We start from the raw sequence: 25,353 nt of genomic DNA, 5'->3' as shown, positions 1-25,353 counted from the left end.
TAAACACTGACATATCGAATTGTTTGTTTACAACATCACATGGGATATTACAATATATATAGGGTGCGGTAGCGTTCATAGCGTAATTTGACTTGCGTAGTACAATGACGTACTGCATGAATGCACGCCAGCTCGTGCCGCATTCGTGTACTAATGAGCTGCCATTTCGGGTGTGACAGTGATATGGAGCGGTGGAGTGCACAGCATCGTGCCTTTGCTGTTGAAAGTTATTTCAAGAATAACGACTCTGTTACTGCTACCCAGCGTCTATTTTGGCAACATTTCAACTTGGGACGTTATGGGAAAGTTCCAGATGGACGGACCATTGTGAGGTGGGTACGTGCATTTCGAACAACAGGTTCTGGTTGCAATGGCAAACCGGGAAGAAGTGAAAGAACTGTACGGACACCAGAAGCCGTGAAAAATGTTCGTGCTGCAATATTGTGTAGCCCAAAAAAATCTGCTCGTCGTCATTCGCAAACTGTGCATATGTCCGATCGCTCATTCAAGAGAATATTGCACGAAGATCTCCATTTTAACCCATATAAGCTGCAGATGTTCAGGAAATTAGGCCTCGCGATTGGGTTTCACGAGAAACATTCTGCTTTAACCATGCGTGATCTTCGCCAAAATCCACAAATGTTGCACACCATCCTGATGTCAGATGAAGCTCATTTCCAGTTATGTGGTTCAGTGAATAAACAGAATATGCGTTATTGGAGTGATGTATACCTGCATGAACTGCACATCAAACAATTGCACAGTTCTCGTATCACAGTGTGGTGTGTAGTTGCTTCCTTTGGGATTATTGGCCCTTACTTCTTTGAGAAAGATAGCGCTGTGGCTGTAACTGTCACCAGTGAACGCTACCTAAAGATGCTGCAAGACTTCGTTCTTCCCCAATTAGGTATGGTCGATGTGGATGTGAAACAATTATGGTTTCAACAAGACGGAGCGACCTCGCATACAGCCAGAATTTGCATGGATTTCTTGCGACAGACATTTCCAGGTAGAGTAATATCCCGTTGTGGTGACATTTCCTGGCCGCCTCGCTCACCTGATCTTTCATGTGCAGACTGTTTCCTTTGGGACTATCTGAAGCAAGAAGTTTTCCGAACACGTTGTGCCACCATTCCTGAGTTGAAGGATCACATCAGAACTGCCGTCGGCAATGTCCCAGGGAATACGTTACGCCGAGTTATGGAAAGCTTCCAACGCCGCCTATATGAATCTGTTGTGCAGGGGGGACATCATTTGACAGGAGTCATATTCAAAAAGTAATCCACGCAATGGACAATGATTTACATATTAGTAAATGGGTTACCTTTAACTATTAATTGACATAAGAGGTAATAAATAAATTACAGTTACTGCCTGATGGTGCGTTCTTAATATCCTACTATGAACGCTGCCGCACCCTATATATATAGATTAATATACATTGGAGTGTCCAGTATATTACGCCGGCTTGTGGAACACTATACGAAGTGAGGAGCACTGAAAGTTTACTGTAAGAACAAGAGTTAAATGCATCTCAATCAACTTCGTACTTGGAGAGGCAGTGGTTTTTCATCTGTAATGAGAATACATAAAAAGGAACACTGAAACAAAACTTTCAAAACACAATACCATGCGCTGGATATCAAACAAGTACATTTTTTTTTTAAAAAAACAAGTGTTCTTGAAGGAATGTTCCCACTGAATCAGTCACTTAAGAAGTCTGCGATGGTGAGAACCAATATCAGTTCTAGGGCCTGTTGCATATAGTCAATTTACTCTTCGCACGAACAACGTCTAAACATCGTAATTATGTGCTGAGTATGGTAGTCCAATACACAAGGTTGGCACAGGGAAGGAATGAATCCATTTATGTCCTCGAACCAAAGACCATCAGCAAGATCCTGGGAACGTCAGCTGGAAGGTAACAGGTGTCTTCCACATATGAAAAAAGGAGCCAGGACTGGAGATGCATCCATACAGTAATGAAAAATGAAGACTTCGTGCAGGAATGACGTTTTAGCTGTGAGGTCCACATGAATGATGTGCTGGACGACAATTTCAAATGTATCCGGAAGTGGCTGTGGCTGCAGTGATGGAAACTGGAGTGGCTTAACTGCAACTGGAAGGATGTTATATCTGCTACGATGAACTTTGGCTTGGTGGTAATGGAGAACTGGACACCAGGTTCCAACAACGCCTGGATCAGTGTGTTCTGTGGCGATGAACATTGGCTTTACAACTGGAGCAGTAGTATCTGTTGCGATGAACTTTTTACTTGTTGTGTACCTGATGAACTAGATTCGACTCAACTGCAGCATGAAGAGAGGTTGCATCTGCGGCGATAAACATTTTCTGGTGCGCCTGGTGGACAGGACTGTGGCTTTACTGCAGCTTGAAGAGTGGTTACGTCGGCTACGATGAGCTTGGCTGCTGTTAGGAATAAGTAGAGGTCCCAACGTCTTCTGGAAACAGGATGTGGCTTCTCCTACCTTCTGGTAGCAGGAACGGCATCATAGACGGTGTCAGGCAAAGGGTTGTAGGAAAGGGTAAGGTGTAAGGGATGGAATGCTATTTTTGTGGGAGTAAAGGATTTTCAAGCTTTATTATTACTCAATATTAGCACAAGTTATAAAGAGGGAAAATTAGATGGAGATACCTAATGTGAAATCTAGTGTTCACAATCCATGTGACTTTTTTTCTGTTGTTCGTTTAAATGTTTGTATAGGTAAGTTAATATTAAATATGTGCCACATCGTAATTTAAAACACGGTGAAGATCTGCTGAAAATTTCTGTGTCTTGTAGTGGATATCATTTTTCTTTTTCAAACAATGTGAAATACTTTGTGCAATGTATGTAAACATGCATTGACACGGAAGGTCACTGGATATACATGCCAGGGTGAAAGTGAAAGTGAGCTTAACCTTAAGTCACTATTTTAGCAGCTGTTTGAGTATCGGAATGCAGAGCAGAGTGATCTGAGAGGGAGGGGAGGGGATGCAAGCAACGAGGGTGTGTTTGGGAATCCCAGTGCGAGGGTAGGGTAGGAGTATTCTAGCATTATTCTAGTAGTATGCTACAGTCAGGGCACTGAATGCAAGAAAGAGTGTGTGAGAGCTGTGATACATGATTTTAGACTCAACTGCAAGGAGGGATGGTTAGGTTATTGCAAGGAGGACAGGTCTATCTTAGGGATTTCAGCGAAAAGGTAGTGAAAGTATGGTTCGTTTTTTTTTTTTTTTTTTTAAATGAATTGGGAGTTTGTAAAACGCGAAATGAATTTATTTGGAAATACTTGTCTATTTTAAATATATGGATATATTGCATTTTCGTTTGTATGTTGGTGAGAATGCCATTTGACAACTGAATAAGCAATGATTTTATGATTTAAGAAATTGCTTGTATTTTAGGACGAAATCCGGATCCTGGGTTTCTGGCGGTGGGATATACAATTTTAATCTTTCTTTTGCTATCGGTTTTTGACTGTTATCAATTTCCACTAAATAGGAATTTGCACCTAGCGGTTGAATGATTTTATAAGGGTCATGAAAGGCGGGCAAAAGTGTGCCTGACTTTTTTTTTTTTTTGTATGGATTCTTTTAATTGAAACTAACTGTTGGGGTAAAAGACAGTAGGGATTTTATCAGACAACTTTTTGTTTCATTTTTTCAAAATTTTCGTTTCGTTTGTAATTAACCAAGGAACGTAATTCTAAAAGTTCAGCCAGTCGGCTTTGATTGTCTAATTCTTCGCGGGGAATTTTGAGTAATTGATCAATGGGAAAAGTGGAGGACAATCCAAAGACCAGTTGAAAGGCTGAGACACCAAGTTGCGTGAAGGGAGTTTGGTTACTACACGCGGTGGCCTTTTGAAGATGATCAGTCTAATGTGTTTGATCAGATCGTGTTAAAAACCTAAGTGATTGTTGTAAATTTTGAATTTTTACTTCCGCCTTCCCGACTGATCGGTGAGCAGCAGGGAGGCAATACTTAATGTCAATGTTTAATGCTTGTAAAAATTGCGTTGTCTTTAAGGCGTTGTGAGCAGGGGCTTGGTCAAAGAAATTTGTTTGCGGAGTTCCGAGTGGAGTAATAATGTCATTCATGAGAAACTCAATGAATGTATTAGCTGTGACATTCGCTACTGCCTTCGTTATGACAACGAAGTCGCAGCATCAACGGCGACATAAAAGTAATTTTTCCCATCATGACTGGTGGGTAACTTCCCACAAGCGTCTATGTAGAAGGCTTGGAATAAGGTTATGGGCGGATAAGTTTGAACATGTCTGTTCGTTTCTGTATAGGCCCGTCGATATCTAGCACAGTTAAGACAACCACGGTTTCAAATTAAGAATAAAATATCTTGAACGTTAACAAGTACATCTTTTGAAAACCTGGGTGTATTGTAGAAGATGTATACAATTCTTCAAATATTGTGTTTTTCAATTTATTCGGGATGCATAATAATGATCGATGACTGTCATTGTAAAAATAACGGCGATGTAAAATGTTATCATTGAAGAAGTATTGTTTGTTCCACGTGGTGTACTAGGGATGTTGTTTGTCTTCTACTTGTAAGACATGAATAATTTTCGAAAAGAACTTGTCCTGCCTTTGTAACTCAGCAATATCTGTCTCTTTCGTGAGAGCCAAGAGTTGAAGGGGGTGGGATTTTGGTTCAACTAGATGTAAATCCTGACTATTGAATTCGAGAGGTTGTCGTGACAATAGGTCGGCTATACAATTTTGTGAACTTTTAATTAAGGCTAATTTAAATTGAAATTGAAAAATAAAATCTGTCCATCGTAAAAGTTTTGGGGATAAGTTGGCAGTGTCTCTAAGAGCTAACAACGCTGAGTTATCAGTTAATATTGTAAACGGGGCTCCTAATAAATACTTTCTAAACTTATTCAAGGAATAGTAAATGGCAAATAACTCTTGCTCATAAACAGGTAAGGATTTAACCCGAGGAGGATGGCGCGCGGACACATAGGCGACGGGGCGCCAGACGGTAGAATTGTTGCGTTTTTGCAATAAAACGGAACCGATTCCTTGTGAACTGCTATCAGCCATTGGTAAATGCTCTGTATTTTCAGTTGAAAATATTTCTAATATTGGTTCTTGCGTAATAGTTGTTTTAATTTTCTCATACGCCAACATCATCTCATGGAGTTTCCGTGGATTACCTTTGAACGCGTTATAAAGGGGTGCTGCTATTAATGATAGGTTTGCGTCTGTAGTAATTTACCATTGCTAAAAAGGATTTTAATTGTTTAACCGTAGTCGGACGTGGCAGTGCTAGAATGGTTTGAGTTTTTGTAGGGTTGGGTTTTATTTTACCGTTTGAAATAACATGACCCAAAAATTCGACCTCTTGCATTCCAAAGACAAATTTCTTTAAACTGAAAAGTAATGAATATTTTTTCTGGCAGGGTGAGTATTTTCTCTAGTGAGTCTAAAAGGTCCTCAAATGTTCGTCCAATACTGAGGAAATCATCTACATACAATACCAATTGCGACTGTGGAATGTGTTCAAAAATCTTTTAATACACTCCTAAGATTTAAGGTGGAATTGGAGTGTACTGCGGCATTTTTTGTTAAATAACACTGCGAATGTGGTAAGTCAAGATCTCGAACTGCAAATGCTGTAGCATCTTGCTCTTCTTTAGACAAGTTCAATTGAAAAAAAGAGATACAAGATCCAAAGACGCCATAAATGACGCGTGACTAAGTTGGTCTAGCGTGTCAGTGACACCACTCATTGCATCGGAAATTCTAGCTGATTTCTTAGATAAAACCCTGAGGTCCAAAACCAATCCAAGATCTTCGCTGTTTGATTTGGGGATTGCAAGAAAGTTATTTTGGTATGGGCTGAGTGACTTACGTATCACCCCATTATTAATAAGCTCTATAACTCTTTGGCGCACTCTGTCTCTCAATTTATGCAGAATGGTGAATTGGGGATTTTTAAATGGTACTCTATCAACGATACTTCGTAAGCATCGATAGAGGAAAAATCAGTATCAATCCACTGAAAGCAAGTGACATGTCTGCTAAGAAGTTCTAGAAGTCGCTGTTTTTGATCGGGGAGAAGGGCTTCATTGATTTTGAATTTACTTCAGTCTATATATGGTTTTATTTTCTCCAAACGCTCTGTTTTCCTTTTTTCTACCTGCTCTGGTGTTGGGTCGTAAAGCTTCTTAACTGTGTTCATTATCACTTTGTTTTGGTCTGGTGAAAAGAAAATGCCTGAAGCTATTACTATGTTTCGTTTAAATTTAACATAACTAGATGTTAAGTTAACTATTGGAATGCCCAAGTGTGAGGAATGAAGAATAACATGAGCCGTATAGCATTTTTGAAGTTCTTTAAAATTTGGCTGGTTTATGTAGAAAGTAGTATGCACGTTCCGAGTAAGGGATAATAAAGGAACAAAACGCATTTGACCCGGTGGAATAAACGTGCTATTTGGAAGGCTGTATATCGAAGATTTTTCTTAAAAAAAAAAAAAAAAAAAAAAAAAAAAAAAAAAAAAAAAAAAAGTTTCTTATTTTAAAAAATAAACCAAATCTGAGACAGTCGTGTGGATCACCCTGGACGATTTGAAACAGAATCACTCTAAACTGACTGCATTTCAAAATATCTTTTTAAGAATTGATGTTAAATGATACTGCCCGAAGTGATAACCGAACACTATCCAGGCTTTTATTTGAATATCTATTATATAACGTGTAAAACCACATACATATCAATTTGTTTATAAATATCTATTACGGCGGCACCACCAAAGGAGTTATATATACTACTGATCAGTGCTCAATGCTGCTACTCTAATTTTTTAACAACTGGTTCTCTCTCTCCTTATATATATATATATATATATATATATATATATATATATATATATATATATATATATATATATATATCGACGTATAGTGAAATGGGGGTAGGCCGGAACACAATTTTACGCATGCACTTCAGTGGTTGTCTTAAGTCAGTAAGAGTTTGGTAGCCGTGGAACGCAGATCGCAATGGCCGCGAGAGTTGTTTCTCCTGCTAGTTGTGAAGTGCGCGGTGTGATACTATTTTTGCTTGCAATAGGAACTTTTGCTGCTGACATCAATCGGAAACTGTGCCTAGTGTATGAACCTATAGTAATGAGTGCAGGAAAGGTTCGCAAATGGTGTCGCAATTTTGAAAATGGTCGCACCAACGTACATGATGAAGATCGGAGTGGCAGGCCTAGTGTTCAGACGAATGACCTCGTGGAACAAGTGAACCAAAAACTGCGAAGTGATCGTTAATTGATCAGTGCTCTGGCACATGACTTTCCCCACGTTGCACGAACCACCATCTACACGATTGTCACAGAAACGCTTGGATATCAAGTTGAGTATGTGCCCGACAGTTTTTGGATTGTTATCGACAACAGAGAGATGATTTGCTTCCCACATTGTTACGGGCGACGAGACGTAGATCTCGTACACCAACGCCGAATCCAAACAACAGTCCATGCAGTGGCGCTATTCAGATTCCCCCACACCAAGAGTCGCAAATTGATGGTTACCGTATTTTGGGACGATAAGGGATTCCTGTTGGTTGATTTCTTGGAATGTGGGACAACAGTTACAGCTGTGTACTGCGACACGCTCACCAAAGTGCACTGTGCGATTCAAAATCGACGTCGCGGGAAACTGTCGCCCGCAAGCATCCTCGTTCATGACAACGCGCATACTCATACAACTGCTGTAATCGAGATGATGATACAAGATTTTCGTTAGGACCTGTTTGACCACCCTTCATACAGTCCCGACCTTGCCCCCAAGGATTACTTTTTCTTGCATTTGAAACGATGGCTTGGTTGACAACAGTTTGAAGACGACGAGGATCTCAAGACTGCCATTGCCAACTGGTTCCAATCCCAGACGGCAAACTTCTATTCAGAGAATTTACAGAAGGTAGTCAGCGTCACGGAAAGTGTTTAAAACGGCATGGTGATTATGTAGGAAAGTAAAGTAGCTTCGTAGACACCTATTTCTGGCAATAAATCCCGTTCCGCACGAGCGTCTGTTTTTTAAAATTATCTAACAGTCCTTACTTTTGGAATACGTCTCGTATATATATATATATATATATATATAGGCTGTCCCACCAGGAAAAGGCCATGTTTTGAGGAATGACAGTATGGGTCATAACAAGCAATCTTCGAGATATCGATGAAAAGACCAATATTTCGTACACACTGCTTCGAAGACATATCTCCGGAACTGATGAAGATATCAAAATCATACAAAAACAAATAGGTAGCACACATAATAGGCATTATATACGTATCACATTCATTACGCTCACAGGCAGGCCCGTATTTATATATTATGTGCCCCTGTGCTCTAAATAATTTGCCCCCCTCCGCACAAACCTATGTTTCAAACAAAGAAACAAACCGTGATTTTCCAAACATACTAGCTCTTGTTGAGTAGCAGTTTAGGTATGAAAGTAATTTTAAATGGCCTAATTCTCTCAATGGTGATTATGATGTGATGTTCTGCCAGAAGGTGGGTGTTTGACCCGAAGGTTCGTGGGCAAAGTGAACCCATGGTAGTTTGCCATTGCCTCCATGGGGGATGATAACGTACTAAGGACGAGACACAGAGCTTAACTTGGGTTCCGAACAACTTGTGTGTCCACCGGTAATCGAACCCGGGACCCCTTGATTACAAGGCAACGAGCTTAATCACTCATCCATCGGGGACACATTCTCTCAATACTGGCATGTAATTTATTCATCTAGATTTTAATTTACTGTCCGGAGAAAATGCATTCTATTAATTCTTAAGCTAGCTGTCTGTAGTTTTTCAACTCCAGAACTAGAATAGATAGAAACATGAAAATTTAATATGTCTTAAAGCTCTCAGGGAAATGATCAAATGACCTTTCTAGGTCCCTAGGTCACACCTGAGCTGAGATACTGTATGGAGATGCAAAGTCCCCATAAGAATAACATGGGAACATTTTAAAAATAATTGAAAACGAGCAATATTAGAATTGAACTCCTAGTTTTTGGGGTGGCTGAGATGAATAGCGGCAGTTTTATTTCAATTCAACTTCAAGGTCGTACCTTGTTCCCCAAGAAGGGGGCGAGATTTTTAAAGTACAGTGAAACCTGTCTATGTTGGCCACCATTGGTTCCATCGAAAAGTGACCAACTTACAGAAAATAAGTGTGATTTGTGTATTTTTAGATTAGGATTTCTAGTATTACTTGATTGTAAAATTTTGATAAGCAACGGCATGACAGCTACTTATAAATAATGTATATAGAGTAATCATAAAAATATACAGTACTAGAAAATATTACTATAGTATGAAAGAGAGCCGATTTCTCTGTAAATTTGGGGGGGGGGGGAATTCAGATGCAGAAGATATATATATGAAGCTTTTAAGACAAATTGCACTCAAATTATACCAAATATTGTATACTCATAAATACAATAGGGGCCACAGGATCGGCGCTCTTGATAGTATGTTTAATATATGTGCATACCTTTCTCTTCCTGAAAACTAGTCTGGTACATTGGATTATTCGGATTGAATACACAATAACACAAACAACTGTGAAATAGAAGTGTATGTACGCAGTTTATTGAAATTGATATTATAGCACATTGAGTTATTCAGATTGAAAACAAGAAAATCTAAGTTATAAATTGAGAAATTCATATGCAATTTATATGACTTCTTTTAAGTTGTTACTGAATGGAGGTTCATTCTAGACATATTTGCTTTATTCTTTTTGGCAGATATGCACATTCTAATATTGTAGTTAACTACCTCTTGTTAATGAGCTAGAAGTGTCTCCCTCGGAGCAAACGATGTTTTGAGGAAATCTTGAGGGAATTCATATCTCAAAAACTCCGCTATCTTTTGACAAGCCGACAGGTGCCAATAGTTGACGATTGAGATGGTTAGTTTTAACCTTGAGAATTTTCCGAAATTACTAAAGCTCCCCACTGATGAGAGGAGCTGATATAGCTAATGGTTTTACCAAAACAGATAGGGTAAACAAATACGTACAACCATTTTCTGAATTCCTGTACGTCCTTCTTATTCACATCTTCCTTCACCACCCCTTTATGAGGGTAGTGTTCTGGCCATTGACCTCCGAGAACAAATCGTGCAAATCTATGCTTCTTTGTGTCCAGTCACAAATACAGAACATCTGCCTCTCATATGGGAATTCGAAAGAGTTAAGAAAAATAACAAAACTGTATTTTTCGTGGCCAAGATACGCAGGTAAATTTATCATTATCATCATAGGGTAAACATTGCTTCAGTGTGGCCAACTTCCAAGATAGACAGGTGGCCAACTTAGGGAGTAATAAGTAACGAATGTCTTATGGGAAAATGCAGGTTCAAGACGAACTAGGCCAAGATAAGCAGGTGGCCAACTTAGAGAGGTGGCCAAGTTGAAAGGTTTCACTGTAATCGAGAACGATATATATTAGTGTTAAGTTCATAGTTTTCGAGGTTGCTGAGTTTAACAGTATCAGTTTTCATGATGTTCAAGTTCATCCTCACCCCTTGGAGTGGGAATGGGAGAGAATGATTTTTAAAAATAATCAAATAAAGCTTGCTAATTCGTAGTAACTACTGTAATTAGAGCGAATTGAAAACATTAATATATTTTCTCGCTCTTGCGCGGGACTCTGTGGGTTGCTACTTTTAAATATTACTTTATTGTGAATCTTTAAAAAAAATCCAAAATTCTGCTGCCCTGTGCTCTAGCACAGAAATAGCACTTAGCTAAAAAAAATGGGCCTGCTCATAGATCGCAGTATTCCGGACGAAATTCCGGAATTCGTATTCAAATTTCAGCCTGTCCATTGAACTGAAATAACTCAAAGTTACTTGCTTTCACAACAATGTAAGCAAGCGGGAAAATAAAGAGGTGTTTACACAAATTTGTTTGGCTTCTTTCTTTCACTCTTGGCTAGGTCTTGGGTGTGTGTGTTTATGTCTGGGTATAACAAACGGTTCTGCGAACTCGAAATATTTTAACAACCGGTTCTCGCGAACCGGCTGAATAGCACCACTGCTATTGATACATGTACACAAAGGATAAACAACAGAAATACTCGCACATTTTTTCTGAGTTAACTGTAAAAGAAAAGCAAATGTACGCACTGATACTTACCTCAGTAGCTCACCGGAAAATAAAGTCAGACTACGTGAACAAAGTAAGCGTATTATCCACTACTACTCGACATCAAGGACGAAACTGCATTTGTGTGTGTGTGTATGTCTTTACCATAGCTTTCATAAAAACCCGAAAACCATAACACTAGAAGTACTACAGAAGTAAACATGGGAAGAACGGCACAGACGACTTCCCGCATGTCTTCCCCCCCTCCCCCCAGATATTCAAAAATGTTAATTTTTCTTATCTTTTGATTGGATGGACAGTTTAGTGATAATGTCAGCGGCAAGGCGACCGAATCATGAGACCAAGGGACAAACAGAATTTGTCCACAAACTGTGAACTGTAAATGTGACAATAAAGACTAAAAGAATAAAGGTATTTCATTTAGAGGTAATTAGATAAAACTTCATGATGTTCGGCTGAATTTGCAAACCCAAGCAGTGTTTACAAAAATCATAATAAAGAGATTATCAGAAGTATATACTTATCTTATGCATGCTACTATGTCAATAACCTCCGAACAGTAATTTAAGTTTCGATTACCAAGAAAATTCCCTGTCACAGGAAACTGGATTGAAATCGATCCACGTATTTTGACGTTAGAGAATAAAAATTTACATACTTTGATTGGTAACTGTGTAAAAGATTTTTATATAACGAACACATCAAGCATTTTTTGAGGATTTTTTTTTTTTTAACAAAAAACTCACCTGCCAAATGTATCTTCCTCAGCTATCAACGCGCGACAGTTCATCTTGATTCACTATTACTTGTACAATATAGCCAGAAGGAATCTTTGCTTCTTCGACTCGCATTTTGTCGCTTAGAAGCTTTCCTCCGAAGAACCACCGTTGACGTGAAGTTTCAACCCCTTCTGCACTCTGTAATTTCAGAAATTAAATACGTAAGTTTCGTTTCATATTGTGAAACTACGTTAGACTTCCAAACTATGCGAACTAAATACGGAAACTGATCGTAGTAGATCTAGAATTTCCAATTGTAATATAGGTACAGAGATGGAAGTCATTCTTAGGATTCTGAAGTCATATCAAAAAGCCATTTCTTGTTATCTCTTACCGTTTTTGTTATACTAGGGATGCTGTGGATTCATGAAGCAAAAGAACCTCACTTTCACTAATTTCAACCCAAAACTATAGAAGTTATTTCTCTAATCTCCGACAAAACACACAATGTTCCATAAAAACCTAAGTGTTTTTAATAAATATCCAGGAAAATACTCGTTACCCTGTTTATGGAATGCTTGTTTCCATTTATGTCTTGATAAAGCTGACATTGCTAGGTCTTGCTCCTTTGAATCCCTCAGATGCTCCTTTATTACTGTTGCTATATTTCTTCCTTGTCATATCTATGTAAATATGATTACATTGACCTATCATCACGTAAATTCCTGCAAGGGCTTGGTTGTCTAAGTAGTAACTTCTATAATTTCTTAAATACTTTTCCAGGTTAATAGAATATTTTAGTGCTACTCTACATCCATATTTTTTCAATACTACTGCATACGATATGAAAGTTTTGGGGCAAACTTATTTATTTTTAGTTTCTTTTCTGGTTCCTTAACCTTGTTTGATCTGAAGTAACTTTAAATAAATGGTAAACATAGGCGTTAAAAACCATAAGAGTAACAACGAAGAAGAAAAGAACAAGGCAAAGGAACCAGAAAAGAAACCGAAAATAAACACGCGGATAGCTATACACATTAGGCCCTTTTATATCGGATGCAAAAGGTCGTGGAAAAATATGGACTTAGAGTAGTACAAGGTAATCAAAAAAGTTCTTACCGTTTTCGAGTTCCATTGATCATGCACTCACAGAAAGAAACAGGAATGACGCATGTGCCTGCCAAGCGATCGGAAGTTCGTTTGACAATCGATCTTCAATAATACAGGCACGTTGCACACACATACAGGAAGTCATAGCTCTTCTAGTGTCGAAGAGAAATGGAGGTATCGAAGCAGCTTGTATGACTTTAAAGTGGATCTGTTAGCTGCCGCATCAAGTCGCCGCATATGCCTGGCATCTGGAGAAAATGCCGTGAACGAATGTATCGCCAGACATTGGTTCCAGAAATTCCGCTTGGGAGATGAGCCTTTCGGATGAACCTCGTAGTGGACAACCACTATGTGGATGTGGATGAGGAGGAGGACAGTTCTCTAATGTGTGATAAACTTGCAGAACGGTTCCATGTTTCCAATGAAACAGTCAGACTGCACCTGCATGGGATATGGAAGTCATACAAGTTAAACACGTGAGTACTCCACACCTTATCGGGAGCCAACACGGAATAACGAGAGATAGCCTGTTTGTCCTTGCTCACTCGGCACTTGAATACACCTATCTTTGATCGCTTGCTCACTGGTGACGAAAAGTGGGTCCTCTATGACACTCCCAAGTGCACCAGACTATGGTTATCGCCACGTGACCCTGTTCCTCACACTTCATGATCACCTCTGCACCCACGAAACGTTTTGCTCTCTGTATAGTGGAATTGTCGGCAAGTAGTGCATTATGAGCTCCTTGCTATCCTCTACTCTCAGCAGTTGCAAAGGATGCACCGTATATTGCGGCAGAAGGAGCCAACATTGAGAATCTCAAGGGTGTATTGTTCCTTCACGACAATGCCAAGTTACATGTAGTAAATAGGATCCGGGAGATCCTTCAGCACCTTGGCTGGGAGACACTGTACCGTGCACCATATCACCGGAAGTCGCGCCAACAGATTACAACCTGTTTCATTCCCTCGGCAACACCTCCAAGGGAGATCCTTCGCAAATGAGGAAGACCTGCGGAACGCACTCACGGACTTTTTTGCACCCAAGACTGCCGTGTTTTATCACCAGGGTATTGTGCAGCTGCAGGAACGTTGGCAAAAGGTGTTGAATGCAGATAGAGATTATTTCGACCTACGTACCGTCAACTGTATTGCTCATCATTCCTCTAGAACGGAAAGATTTTTTTTTTTGTTAGATAGTACTACATTCATCTTATTTTAAAAAAATTATAAAAGCTACTACTTAGACAATCACGTTCTTTTAGGCGTTTACTCGGTAATAAATCAATGTAATCATACTTACATAGGCATGACAAAAAAGAAATATAGCAACGATAATAAAAGAACATCTACGGAATTCAAAGGAACGATACCTAGCACTGTCGGGTTTTATCAAGACATAAATGGAAACTAACATTCCACAAACAAGATAAGAATACTTCACAAGGTGATTTCACAAACTGAAAGAATTACGTATGGAGTCATGTTTTATTAGAACCAAGAACCCAGAATTAAACTAGGGTGTTGGCATGATAGACATACTTTGGGATCACATACTTCAATATGATAAACTACGGAATCAAAACTGCCCAGGAAATACAAAAAAGTTACGCATTAACATATTCAGGGGTTTCTTTGACCCACGAATAGGAAATACTTGGATTCTGGATGTGGCAACACAGCAACATGGTTGCGAAAAACCAATAGAGTTTCGTATTCAAGATAATCATAATTTCAGTTTGATTTCATTATTTGCGTTAAATATTACAAGACAGAACAATTGAAGATAACTTAGTAGTGAAAAAAAGAAAAATACCAACAAGAGAATAATGAGATAAGATTTTTTTGAGAAAACAACATCAAGATAAAACACAGGAATGTAACTAAGTGGAATCTAGTTTTTCGTCCAATTTTCATTCTTTGAAAAAGGTAACAGCCAAGAGTTGCCGACAATTCTGATAAATAAAACAAAGCCTACTAAAGGTAAATATTTTAGTTTACTTCTTATTATATATTAATATACAAGTAAACGAAAATGAGTGCGTTTATATTTTATACCTCCTCCTTTGCCTAGTTGGCAAAAATGTGCCCTCACTGGGAGTCAAATCTAATACCACGCGTACTAACAATTTCACCACACAGTATTATTATTCACTATACTGTAAATTATAAAAGCCAATAAAATATTACATGAACGTTTATACAGAAATAATAATGTAAGAATAAGAAAATGTATATAACTAATTTTGCTCACCTGCAATTTTTTCTTTGCTATAGCTATGGTATCATTACTGAAGACAGACAGTTTTACATCTGCGCATGTGGAAGACAGCCGTAACTTCAAAGTAACTTCCGTACCCCTCTCAACAGGTTCTAAAGAAAATACAGAAAAACAAGTAATAATAATAATAATAATAATAATAATAATAATAATAATAATAATAATGATAATAATAATAATAAATTCAATCTAGATATAATCTAAAATCAAATTTTACCATGTCAAGTTTCTACAACATGAAACAGAAAAAAAGAATCTCATTGGTAGAGCGCTCACTATATGGATTTAGTAGGTGTTCTCCTACTTCTACCACTTGCTTCATTCCGCCATTATTATCCATCTCACCATCACCGTTTCCCTTAGCCTCGGTGCATAATCGTGGAACGTTAATAAAAACACTAACTTATTACAAACATCTGATCTATTATCATACTTAGAAGAAGGAAAGATTACACTGGGACAAGGAATGATTGTTAAAAACTTTCTAAAATTTTAAGACAGGGAAGCTCCAACAGTATCTTCTTCGTCATAGAATGGAAGAAAATGTTTTACTCTTGTATCTTCTCCCCCGCCCCCTTTTTTTGTTCTTACCAAATTTTCTTCGTCTTTTCACTTTTGAAGCTGACTACAGCATAAGTAATAAAACTGTCAAATTATAAAGAGGTTAGTGTTCCAAATTTTCTACGGAATATATTAATCACTTGCCACTGTACAAATATTTAATTGAAAAACAACTGAAACACGAATCTCTTTCGATATCAGCACAAAGTGTCTCAACTCAAAATCTTAAACAATGGTATGAAGTATTATTTCAATTCAGACAGCAATTATCTCAATTTTCACCAACGGTGCGGTATGAATATCGATAACTTGTTTGTTCATATCTTTGTTATCAAGTAGTCTTAAAAGACTCACTTATACAAATTTCGACAGCTACAGTTATAGATTCAAGTTTGACATCCGTCATTATGTCAAATCTCGAATGATATAGTAACAATATACTTCTTACATTCCCACCCGGGTTTACTGCGTGAGAGCTTACGTCACCCACCCAATTTAATTGTTTTCAAGAAGGTGAAAACCTTCGTCCTTACTGAAAATTAAGTGAAATTTTGTTTTTCCGTGCGCCTTTCCCCACAGCGATGCCTTAGGCAGTCGCAGAAGTACTGTATATTTTGAATGCCTGATCCATTGCAGAGATTTGACAGTTAAAGATTGACATACTGACAGTAAAATGAACTCAGTAAACTCTGAATATACATCCCATCCCCACGAATTTTAATGTATCACAATCTGGTGTTCCTTTAACATTATCAGATATTTAAACAAAGCGAACCAATTTTTCACTTAGAATACAAGCTTTGTGTAATTGGGAACCAAAACTGCTGAGTAGTTCGGTAAAGGCAAATACCAGAATGTTACACAAAAATATTGATTTTCTTTATCTTGGAAGGTCTTCTGTAGTGACAAGCAGTGTGTGTGTGTGTGTGTGCTGTTTTTGCTCATTATCATATGTTTTATCATGTGTTCGCAGTTTTGTTAAGGATCGCGTTTTATAAATACGTACAATACGTGTATAGGAAGTAAAAGTTGCAAGCAAGCAAGTCATATCACCGAAACGGGTTAAGATTAAAAAAAAAAAAAGTAAATTGCGTTATGATCTTTACATTTATTGAAAACCACCCATATAATTGTTTATGATACTTATCAAGGCACTTCCGCGGAATAAAATCTTTTGAAGAAAGTAAGTTTTCAATCCCTCGTAACTTTATTCCTACTAGCTAAATAGGTCATACTGTTGGAGCCTCCAAAATTTTCATGCTGACGAATGTTTGATACCGTGGCGTCGTTAATTTGTAACAATGAATAATAATTGTGGTAATTATAAGTTTTTGTTTAATATATAATTTTAAATATGTAATACCCTGACGTAGTGATATTTAAAAAATATACCTTCATATTGGGTTGGTAACACTATTAATCGAATGGCAGATTGTAGTATGTCAAATGATTTCCACCTGTTGATATCTGCATGCTGCAAAATTTCATCGAGTTTAGTTTTAACAGTTTAACAGCTGCGAAGGCGTTTCAAGATAAATGGTCCATCCTTATATGTATGCTCGATCACATTTGATTTGATTTGAACTTAGCTTTCCTCTCAGCAGCAACCTTACAATGGAATCAGAACCACATGAGCTCCCGCCAGGAATCGAAACTGCGTCTAAGATGGGTACACTATCCACATAGTCCAGAAGATGCTTGCATGCTCAATCAAAATCTATGAGTTAAATGTAACTCACACCATGAACTGGATTTTGAGTTCTGTAATTGAATACTTCAAAGCAACTATGTAATGGAAAAACAGACACCCGGATAACCATTCGAACTCGCGGAGAATCTGCACTTCAAAAACAAATCAAGATTTAAAAAAATTGCAGGAAACATAATAATAGCTTTATTGCCATGTCTCCATATGAATTTTTTCTGCTCAAAATAAACTGTCTACAAAAAAAATACGCACAATTTCTTTTGAAACACACATTTTATATTATATATAAATATATATGGGTCATCATCAAATCCATTTCCACATCTTTTTTTCACATTAAAAAAATATCAAGACTTTCCAGTGTACAATTAAAATAATCTATTAACATTCTTATTGCTGAACAATAAAGACGTATGTCGCAATAACAATTTCGTTTTCATACCTGAGCACTCGGCGGGAGAGTCCCTCCCAGCTGTCTCTTTTACTATGTTGATGGGGTACGAGAGGCAATAAACTGGCACTTGATACCGGTTTCCAAGCTCATCGTAACATTCTGTCAAGAACCCTATAAAAAGATTAAAAAGTTAATTACTTTTCAACATAACAGAATTTAACACAACTTTTCATTCATTCAATAAATTTTAGACCTCGACAACAAAATGAAAAGAAAAATAGATGGTACATTAGGAAACGCGTGCAAGGGAACTATGTTAGTATTTCCGAATGTTATAGTTGTTTTAATCCAAACCTCAGAGTATTGAGAACACCTGTGGGAAGTGTATCTAGTCCTATTAAAGTTAATCTTGATCTTTTGCAAATATAATGGTGAATAAATAGAAACCACATTTTACCAAGTGATTACAAAAAACTTTCCTTTCAATTTTATTTTTTAGTTTTATTGATGAGGTAACCAGGGTCCCACTAACTTAGCGAGCACGAATTCCCTGACTTTTCCAAGTCACAATTTACAAATTTCGAGGTCTATATGTAATATAAACCAGTTGAGAGTGCCAGTGCCGTAACAAAACTCATCGGGGCCCCGGTGCAAGACGATATTTGGAAGCCCCCCACAAGCCAACGTATTTTTCAATATAATAGTAAAAGCAGCAAACACAATATTAACATACACACACACACACACATAAACAGAAATACTTTCTTCCAAAAGTAAGCTTAAATAATGGAATAACATAAGATAGAAAGGGTATATTTACATACTTTTTTTGCATTGCATTTCGCAATTTATGATAATTTTATAGAGATTTTAATCCATCCATCGTCTTTTCAATATTAGGCAAAATGAAAAAGGTATTAGTCACATACATTTTTAAGAGAAAACAAAAAATTTATGAAATGATGCTATTCATAGTGTATCATAGTTATACACATGTTATTTACAGAAAAGAACATCATTATTAAGAAATAAGAAGGGGATATTAGGGATGTTGCACAACTGCTGAAACAATTTCAAAATAAACTTACTGTAATGGATTCAAATATTCAAACATTCAAAGTATCGCACAATACAACAAAAATGTAATGTCGTTTCAAAAAGCTTTTTCTCCTAGCTTTAGCATCAGCAAAATCTGAAACAATCTTGTCTATGTTTAGTCTTCAAGCTTGTTTTCATTCTACATTTAATATTAGGGATGGGCACGAGTTGCGCTAAAACTCGACTTGACTCTAATTAGAGTCGAGTTTCAAGCCTAGTCGAAGGTAATTTTCTCGAATCGAGTTTGATAAATGGCCCGCTCGTTTTGAAATCATGGTCTGATTAGAGTGAAAAGCGAAAGCCATGAGAAATGTAAGCAGTAATGTGAAATACTTTTACTGTTGCTCACAAGACGGGACACTGCTCGTACTCGTCTCGTCCCGATAACGAGACAATAGGTTTTTATAACGAGACAGTCTCAAATGTCGTGAAGACCGATATAAGTATATACTGTAGTTCTTACAATTAAGGCTGAGACCTGTACGGTCGAGTTTTTGAGCCCAAGCAGAAGCCCAACTCGAGTAGTGATGTCAACCGGCTCGGCTAACTGAGCGAACAGCTCGAGCCGGTTCGGTTGGGATGAGCCTCGGCTCTGCTAAATTGAACCGATGACTGGCTTGAGCCGGCACTCTTGGAATGAGCCATCGACACGGCTCAATTGAACCGATGACTGGCTTGAGCCGGCACTCTTGGAATGAGCCATCGACTGGGCTCAAGCCATCTCGATTGGAGTGAGCCATCAGTTCGGTTCGGTTCAGGCGAGCCATCGGCTAGATTGGGTGAGCTGTTGGCTCGGCTTACTTCTCGGTTCGACTCGATAGTGAATGAGCTGGAGCCCAACCGTTGACAACCCTAAGCCTGAGCCGAGTAGTTTTAACATATTTGGCTGGCGCCCTATAACATTTAACAATTTTTGGCTCGAGCCCGAACACTTGCTCCTCTGGAACTCAAATACAGAACCAGATCCTTGTGTACGATTTCCTTGCCTTCTGAAGACTTCTTGACTACGGAGCTCGGTAGTCAACTAGCTTTTAGTATTCAGATACTATCTTTCAGGTTTGTGTTATAATAATAATAATAATAATAATAATAATAATAATAATAATAATAATAATAATAATAATAATAATAATAACAACAACAACAACAACTAGTAGTAGTAGTATCATTGATAATTATATTGTTTATGTAGGATACTTCAAGAAAGTATTTGAAACTACACACAGGATTTGGATCGTTCTGGCTTGACTACTCGAAAATCAACCAGAATTCGATTCGAGCTGGATGAAATTTTTCGAGTCGAGCTCAAAGATGTCTGTTTCGAGTCGAGTCGAGTTTCAAAGAAAACTCGCTCGTGCTCATCCCTATTTAATACCTAGTCTAGCCATAAATATTGTCACAAACTTTTGGCTTTGACTGTAGAACCTGTTGTGCAGGTGGCAAGGTACAATTTAGCTCAAGGTCAGCCCTGGCCAGTGTGTGTCGAACAGGGAAAGAGAACGGGTGGATCTGCTTCGCTTAAGCATGGAATGGAGTGAGTACAAAAATAGAGTTGCAGTATTGCCTTGCATAAGAGTGGAAATTCACCAAGTGAGATTTTCAAACTGCTGAAACTTCTGAAAATCAGCAAAAGATTTGTTTACCGCACAATCCAGCGGTTTACTGAGACCGGCAGTGTACGTGGCCGGCGAAGGAATGGTCGTTCTCGCAGTGTGAGAACAGTGGCAGCTGTTAAAGCAGTGGCTGCTCGTGTGCGGCGAAATCCACTCCGGAAGCAGATCATGGCACGGGAGCTCAACATGGCCCCAAGATCAATATCCAGGTTACTTTCTGAAGACCTGAAGGTCAGAGCTTATCGGCGGAGCACTGAGCATTTCTTGACACCACAGCTGAAGCAGCAGAGGAAACTGAAGCAAGACAGCTCCTACAGCTGTACGCCAACAATGGACATTGGCAAATCCTCTTTGCCGACGAGAAAATCTTTACCATTGAAGAGAGCTTTAACCTCTAAAATGATAGGATATATGCAGCAAGTTTTCGAGAAACTCGTGGGAGAGTTCCTAAGGTTCAGAGAGGTCATCACCCCTCCTCAGTCATGGTTTGGTGGGGGGTGAACTATGAAGGCCACACCAGACTTCACTTTTGTGAGCAAGGTGTAAAAACAAGTGCCAGGGTATATTTGGAAACTGCTCTGGACCCTATTGTGAAGGACTTGAGTGACACCATGTTTAACAATGATCATTGGACCTTCCAGCAGGATTCTGCGCCAGCTCATAAGGCAAGGATGACACAGTGATTGGAGGCCAATGTATCAGATTTCATCTCCAGTGCTGAGTGGCCTTCTGGTAGCCCCGATTTAAACCTTCTGGACTACAAACTGTGGGCAGTGTTAGAAGACATGGTCTGCAAGAAAAGACCCTTCACTTAAAAGTTTGAAGCGTTCCTTGGTGGCAGCAGTGGCGGATTTTCCGATTGATACTCTCCGTACTGCAATAGATGACTGGCCCAAGAGACTCAAAGCCTGTGTGCGTGCCAATGGTGGACATTTTGAAGTTTGATAGGTGCCAATTGTAAAGAATATATGTGGTTATAACATATTTAAAGCAGATTAAAAAATCTCAAACCGCATTTCATATATTCACAAAAAAGTGTGTAACAGAATTTATGGCTAGACTAGGTATGGCAACATTTGTTAACTTTTGTTGTGCGGTACTACTTCTCAAGCTTGTGTGCGGTACTACTTATAAGCTTTAATTTCGAAAACGAGCGTTCAGCAAAAGACGTAGAATACCCATTTTCCACTAAGAATAAAGCTATTTCCCAAATTGTTCGAAGGTTGCCTATTTTAGCTCTATTATAATCACTGAATACCAATATTTGCCGTGGAAAATCTGGACTTACATCACTACTGCACTTTGTAGCAAAGTCATATCCAGATTTCTGAACGTCTTCCTCAGATGCAGACAACACTGTTGCTGGAGTGGGAAAAATAAAAGCTATTGAGCACTTCAGTCATTCCGTGGAAACGGGTGCTAAGTTGTGACACAATACTATCCAGAATAGAATAAAATACAGTGACAAGAAATATATCTTTCAAGACATCTAGTCTACTATCCGTAGCCAGTACATCAAAATATTTCTTTGCAAATCTTTTGCGTTTCTCTTAAAATGTTTTTGAAATACTCAATTTCGAGCACAGGTCTTTTCTGTATTTTACAAGTTCGTCATGCTTTCCCCAAAGATCTTTCATTTGCTGAAGTGATTTCTTCAGATTTTTCTCTCCTATTTTGCAGATCAATATCAGAAGTCTACAAACTTTTGGAAGTTACATACATGGACATTACGATCTTTTCTCAAATGACTAGGATCAACACAAATTCAAAAGTCTCTAATGCCTTTGCTACTCTCAACTCATCTGGTTTCTTACTTGTCAGACAAATAGCGATAAGGAACTCTTCAACATAAGCAATTTTCTCTTCCATGCAGTTAACAGCAGGATGATTTGTTTCCCACCTTTTATACATTTTTTTAAAAAGTTTTTCCTTTAATTTTGAAGCAATTTCATCAAAAGATTCTACGAGCCTGAATTGAAACGTCAGTCGAGTGAATGGCGGCCCCAGAATTTTCACGACCGAAAAGGCTTAGGCAAGAGCCAGCAAACGTGAAGGTGGTGATGATAATGTCATACGACTACGAAGGCATTATCCTGTCACATGAAGTTCCATTGGACGTTATCGTCAATGCTTCATACCTCTGTCACCATTTGCGACCAGCATTACGGCGCAAACGTCCACACTTCCTCCAGTCTGGACCAATTCACCTACACAATGCCAGATGCCATACAGCCAATCCAGTACAGACTGTTACGACGATGGTTTGGGAGGTACTGGAGCACCCGCCATATTCCCCGGATATGAGCCCCTGCGATTTTGATCTTTTCCCAAAAATGAAAATCTTTCCCAACCTCTCATTGATAAATTCATACACATGCTAATACCTTTATTGTGTGTAGAAAATTCGTATTGCCGACGAAACGACACAAGACGAACTCGGCCAACAGAAATACGTAAACCTTTTTGGAAATGAATTTTGAATTGAGACGAGAGTGTCCGTAATCTTTTCCTGGGCAACACTAGCAAAGTTTACATTATGATAGTGGGGAATTCCCAAGTAGCTATATACTTCGCGTACCGGTACACACCTTCGGCGATGGAGAGACGGGTTCGATTTCTGGTGGGAGCTTATGTGGTTCGGATATCACGTTAAGATGTAGGTCCACGTCTTAAATAGCCTAGGCGCTGAACAGGATACTACTAAACTCCAAATCAACCCACAAACAAATTGACGTCGAATTCGGGTATGGTGGCTCATGATAAAGCACTCACCTCTAGTTGCAAGGTCATAGGTTCGATTCCAGTCCACCATGTAAGTTTGTATTGGACAGCATCGTGTTCGCTGGTCCATTCCTTAGTTTCTTTCACCATTCATTTTCTTCACTTACCATCCGTTTCCTTTAGCCTTCAGGACATAACCGTGTGATGTTAAAGATTTCATTTCATTTCATACTATACTGTAAGGTAGTCTTGTATTTCCAAAATCCCTTTTCACTGTTCACACCTCAATTTACTTGTGAGTAGATCATGAAAATTTGAATATCTAAATTAATTACAATAAGTAATCTGGCACTTATAAATTACTATGGGTGAAATTTTTCCTTGTTTTCCTCAAAACAAATTCATGTATTGTTTCTCTTTTCCATCTGAAAGTACTAAGCTTAGTATCGAAACAAAGATTGCTTTTCTGCAGACACTGGATTTGTTTGAAGAGTCGTCCACTTACAGACTTCACGTGAAAGCAGCAAGTCTCTCAAAGTAGTTAAATCACGTGAAAAGGGTTGGGAATATTTTCCCCTTTTTGCTGTGACTTGCACGGTTGACTTATTAATTTTGTGACTCAGCTAGAAAACAAACTTAGTTTATCACAATATTGCGAGCGGTGATTATATTCGAGCAGAAAGCAGAAAGGCTATTACTCACCGCAAAAAAAATATGTAGCAGGATTTTGTTCTACATGCAACAGGTAGCGCTTTCGGAAGATGCTACTTCCTTCATCAGCCTATGGTAGACTTCAAAAAGGATACAAAACATGAAAGATGGTTAAAAATGGTTAAAAGGTTGGATATGTATTTAAAAAAAATCTTCTGTCAAACATTAAAACACGGGAATAGAAACTCACTGACATTGTACACTGCTGTTCACTGTTTTCTGTTCTTGCTTTCCAAATGGTGAAAGTAGGTAGTGAAAAGATTACTCCAAATAATATTTATTTCTCTTCTATCTAGGTTAAGTGAGGGCCTTTCTTTGTGAATATAATATGATTACTTAATTTTTGTTCCGTTGCTGTTTTTGCTTTTTCAATTAAACACGATTCCACGATTTGATGGTTATAATCTCTAAGATGCGTTGCTAGACCGGATAACTGCTGCGGATTCCGAGACTTCGAGGTACGAACGTGCTCAGTTATTCTAGTACAAACGTTCCTTTTTGTTTGACCTATATACACTTTATCACACTGACATTTCACCCGATAGACGCCACTGCTTTGTAAAGGGTCAGTAAAAATGCTTTAAAATTGCTGAAATTTTGATGATGTGTCTTTGCAGAATCATCTTGATTTTTGCTGAAAAATGTGTAACCAAAGGGACACCAATCCATCTGTCAGTTGCAGCATCTGTTGTTGGTTGATGATGGGTGTCGACAATCTCCTGTTGTACTTGTTTGTACCATTTTGACAAAGATTTTTAAAAACCATTTTCCTGTGCAATTTGTAATAAAAACTGTATTTCCTTGTTGAGATCCTCAGAGAGGTCTGAAAGTAAAAGAGCTCTCCTAAAAAAGTTTTTCCAAATACTTAATTTCTGAAGCCATGAATGTGATGATTTGAAGTTGATGTATTTTGTACCAGCAGAAGGTTTGCGGTATATCGAAGTAACAAATTTACTGTTATGTCTTTTAATGGTAATGTCAAGAAAGTTAAGAGCACCATTTTCTTCAAGTTCCTTCGTAAATTTTATTCTAGGGTGAATTTGATTCAACTCATCGAACAGTTTATTTAATTCTTGAGGGTCCTTGTACAAAATCAAAGTATCATCAGCATATCGAAAATATCTAATATAAGGAAATTTAGGAAGGATATTTGTTTCAAACATGTTTAGTACCAAATTAGAAAGTACTGGAGCCCTAGTTTATTTTATAAAATATTCCCTACCAAACAACCTGTAAAGCAAGAAGAGAAATGGGTTTTGACAAGTTTGTACTTGA

At 38.2% G+C, this 25,353-nt stretch overlaps 1 protein-coding gene across 1 annotated transcript in view; it reads right to left on the bottom strand.

The window, feature by feature from the left end:
* LOC145688340 (ubiquitin domain-containing protein 2) overlaps positions 1-25,353 on the bottom strand; it is an 87,854-nt gene that overhangs the window by 28,471 nt on the left and 34,030 nt on the right. The window contains exons 3-5 of the mRNA XM_081762468.1: positions 17,984-18,106; positions 15,246-15,364; positions 11,910-12,080 (exon numbers count right to left, since the gene is read on the bottom strand). Of these exons, the coding sequence (XP_081618594.1) occupies positions 11,928-12,080; positions 15,246-15,364; positions 17,984-18,106 (395 nt within the window). The 3' untranslated portion in view covers positions 11,910-11,927. The remainder of the gene's footprint in view (positions 1-11,909; positions 12,081-15,245; positions 15,365-17,983; positions 18,107-25,353) is intronic.

The sequence above is a fragment of the Thermobia domestica genome, chromosome 1, assembly GCF_964235325.1.
Source record: "Thermobia domestica chromosome 1, izTheDome1.hap1.1, whole genome shotgun sequence".
In the NCBI taxonomy this organism is placed as follows: domain Eukaryota; kingdom Metazoa; phylum Arthropoda; class Insecta; order Zygentoma; family Lepismatidae; genus Thermobia; species Thermobia domestica.
Note: the sequence above shows the minus strand (reverse complement) of the source record. Positions and strands in the feature narration are given on the sequence as shown.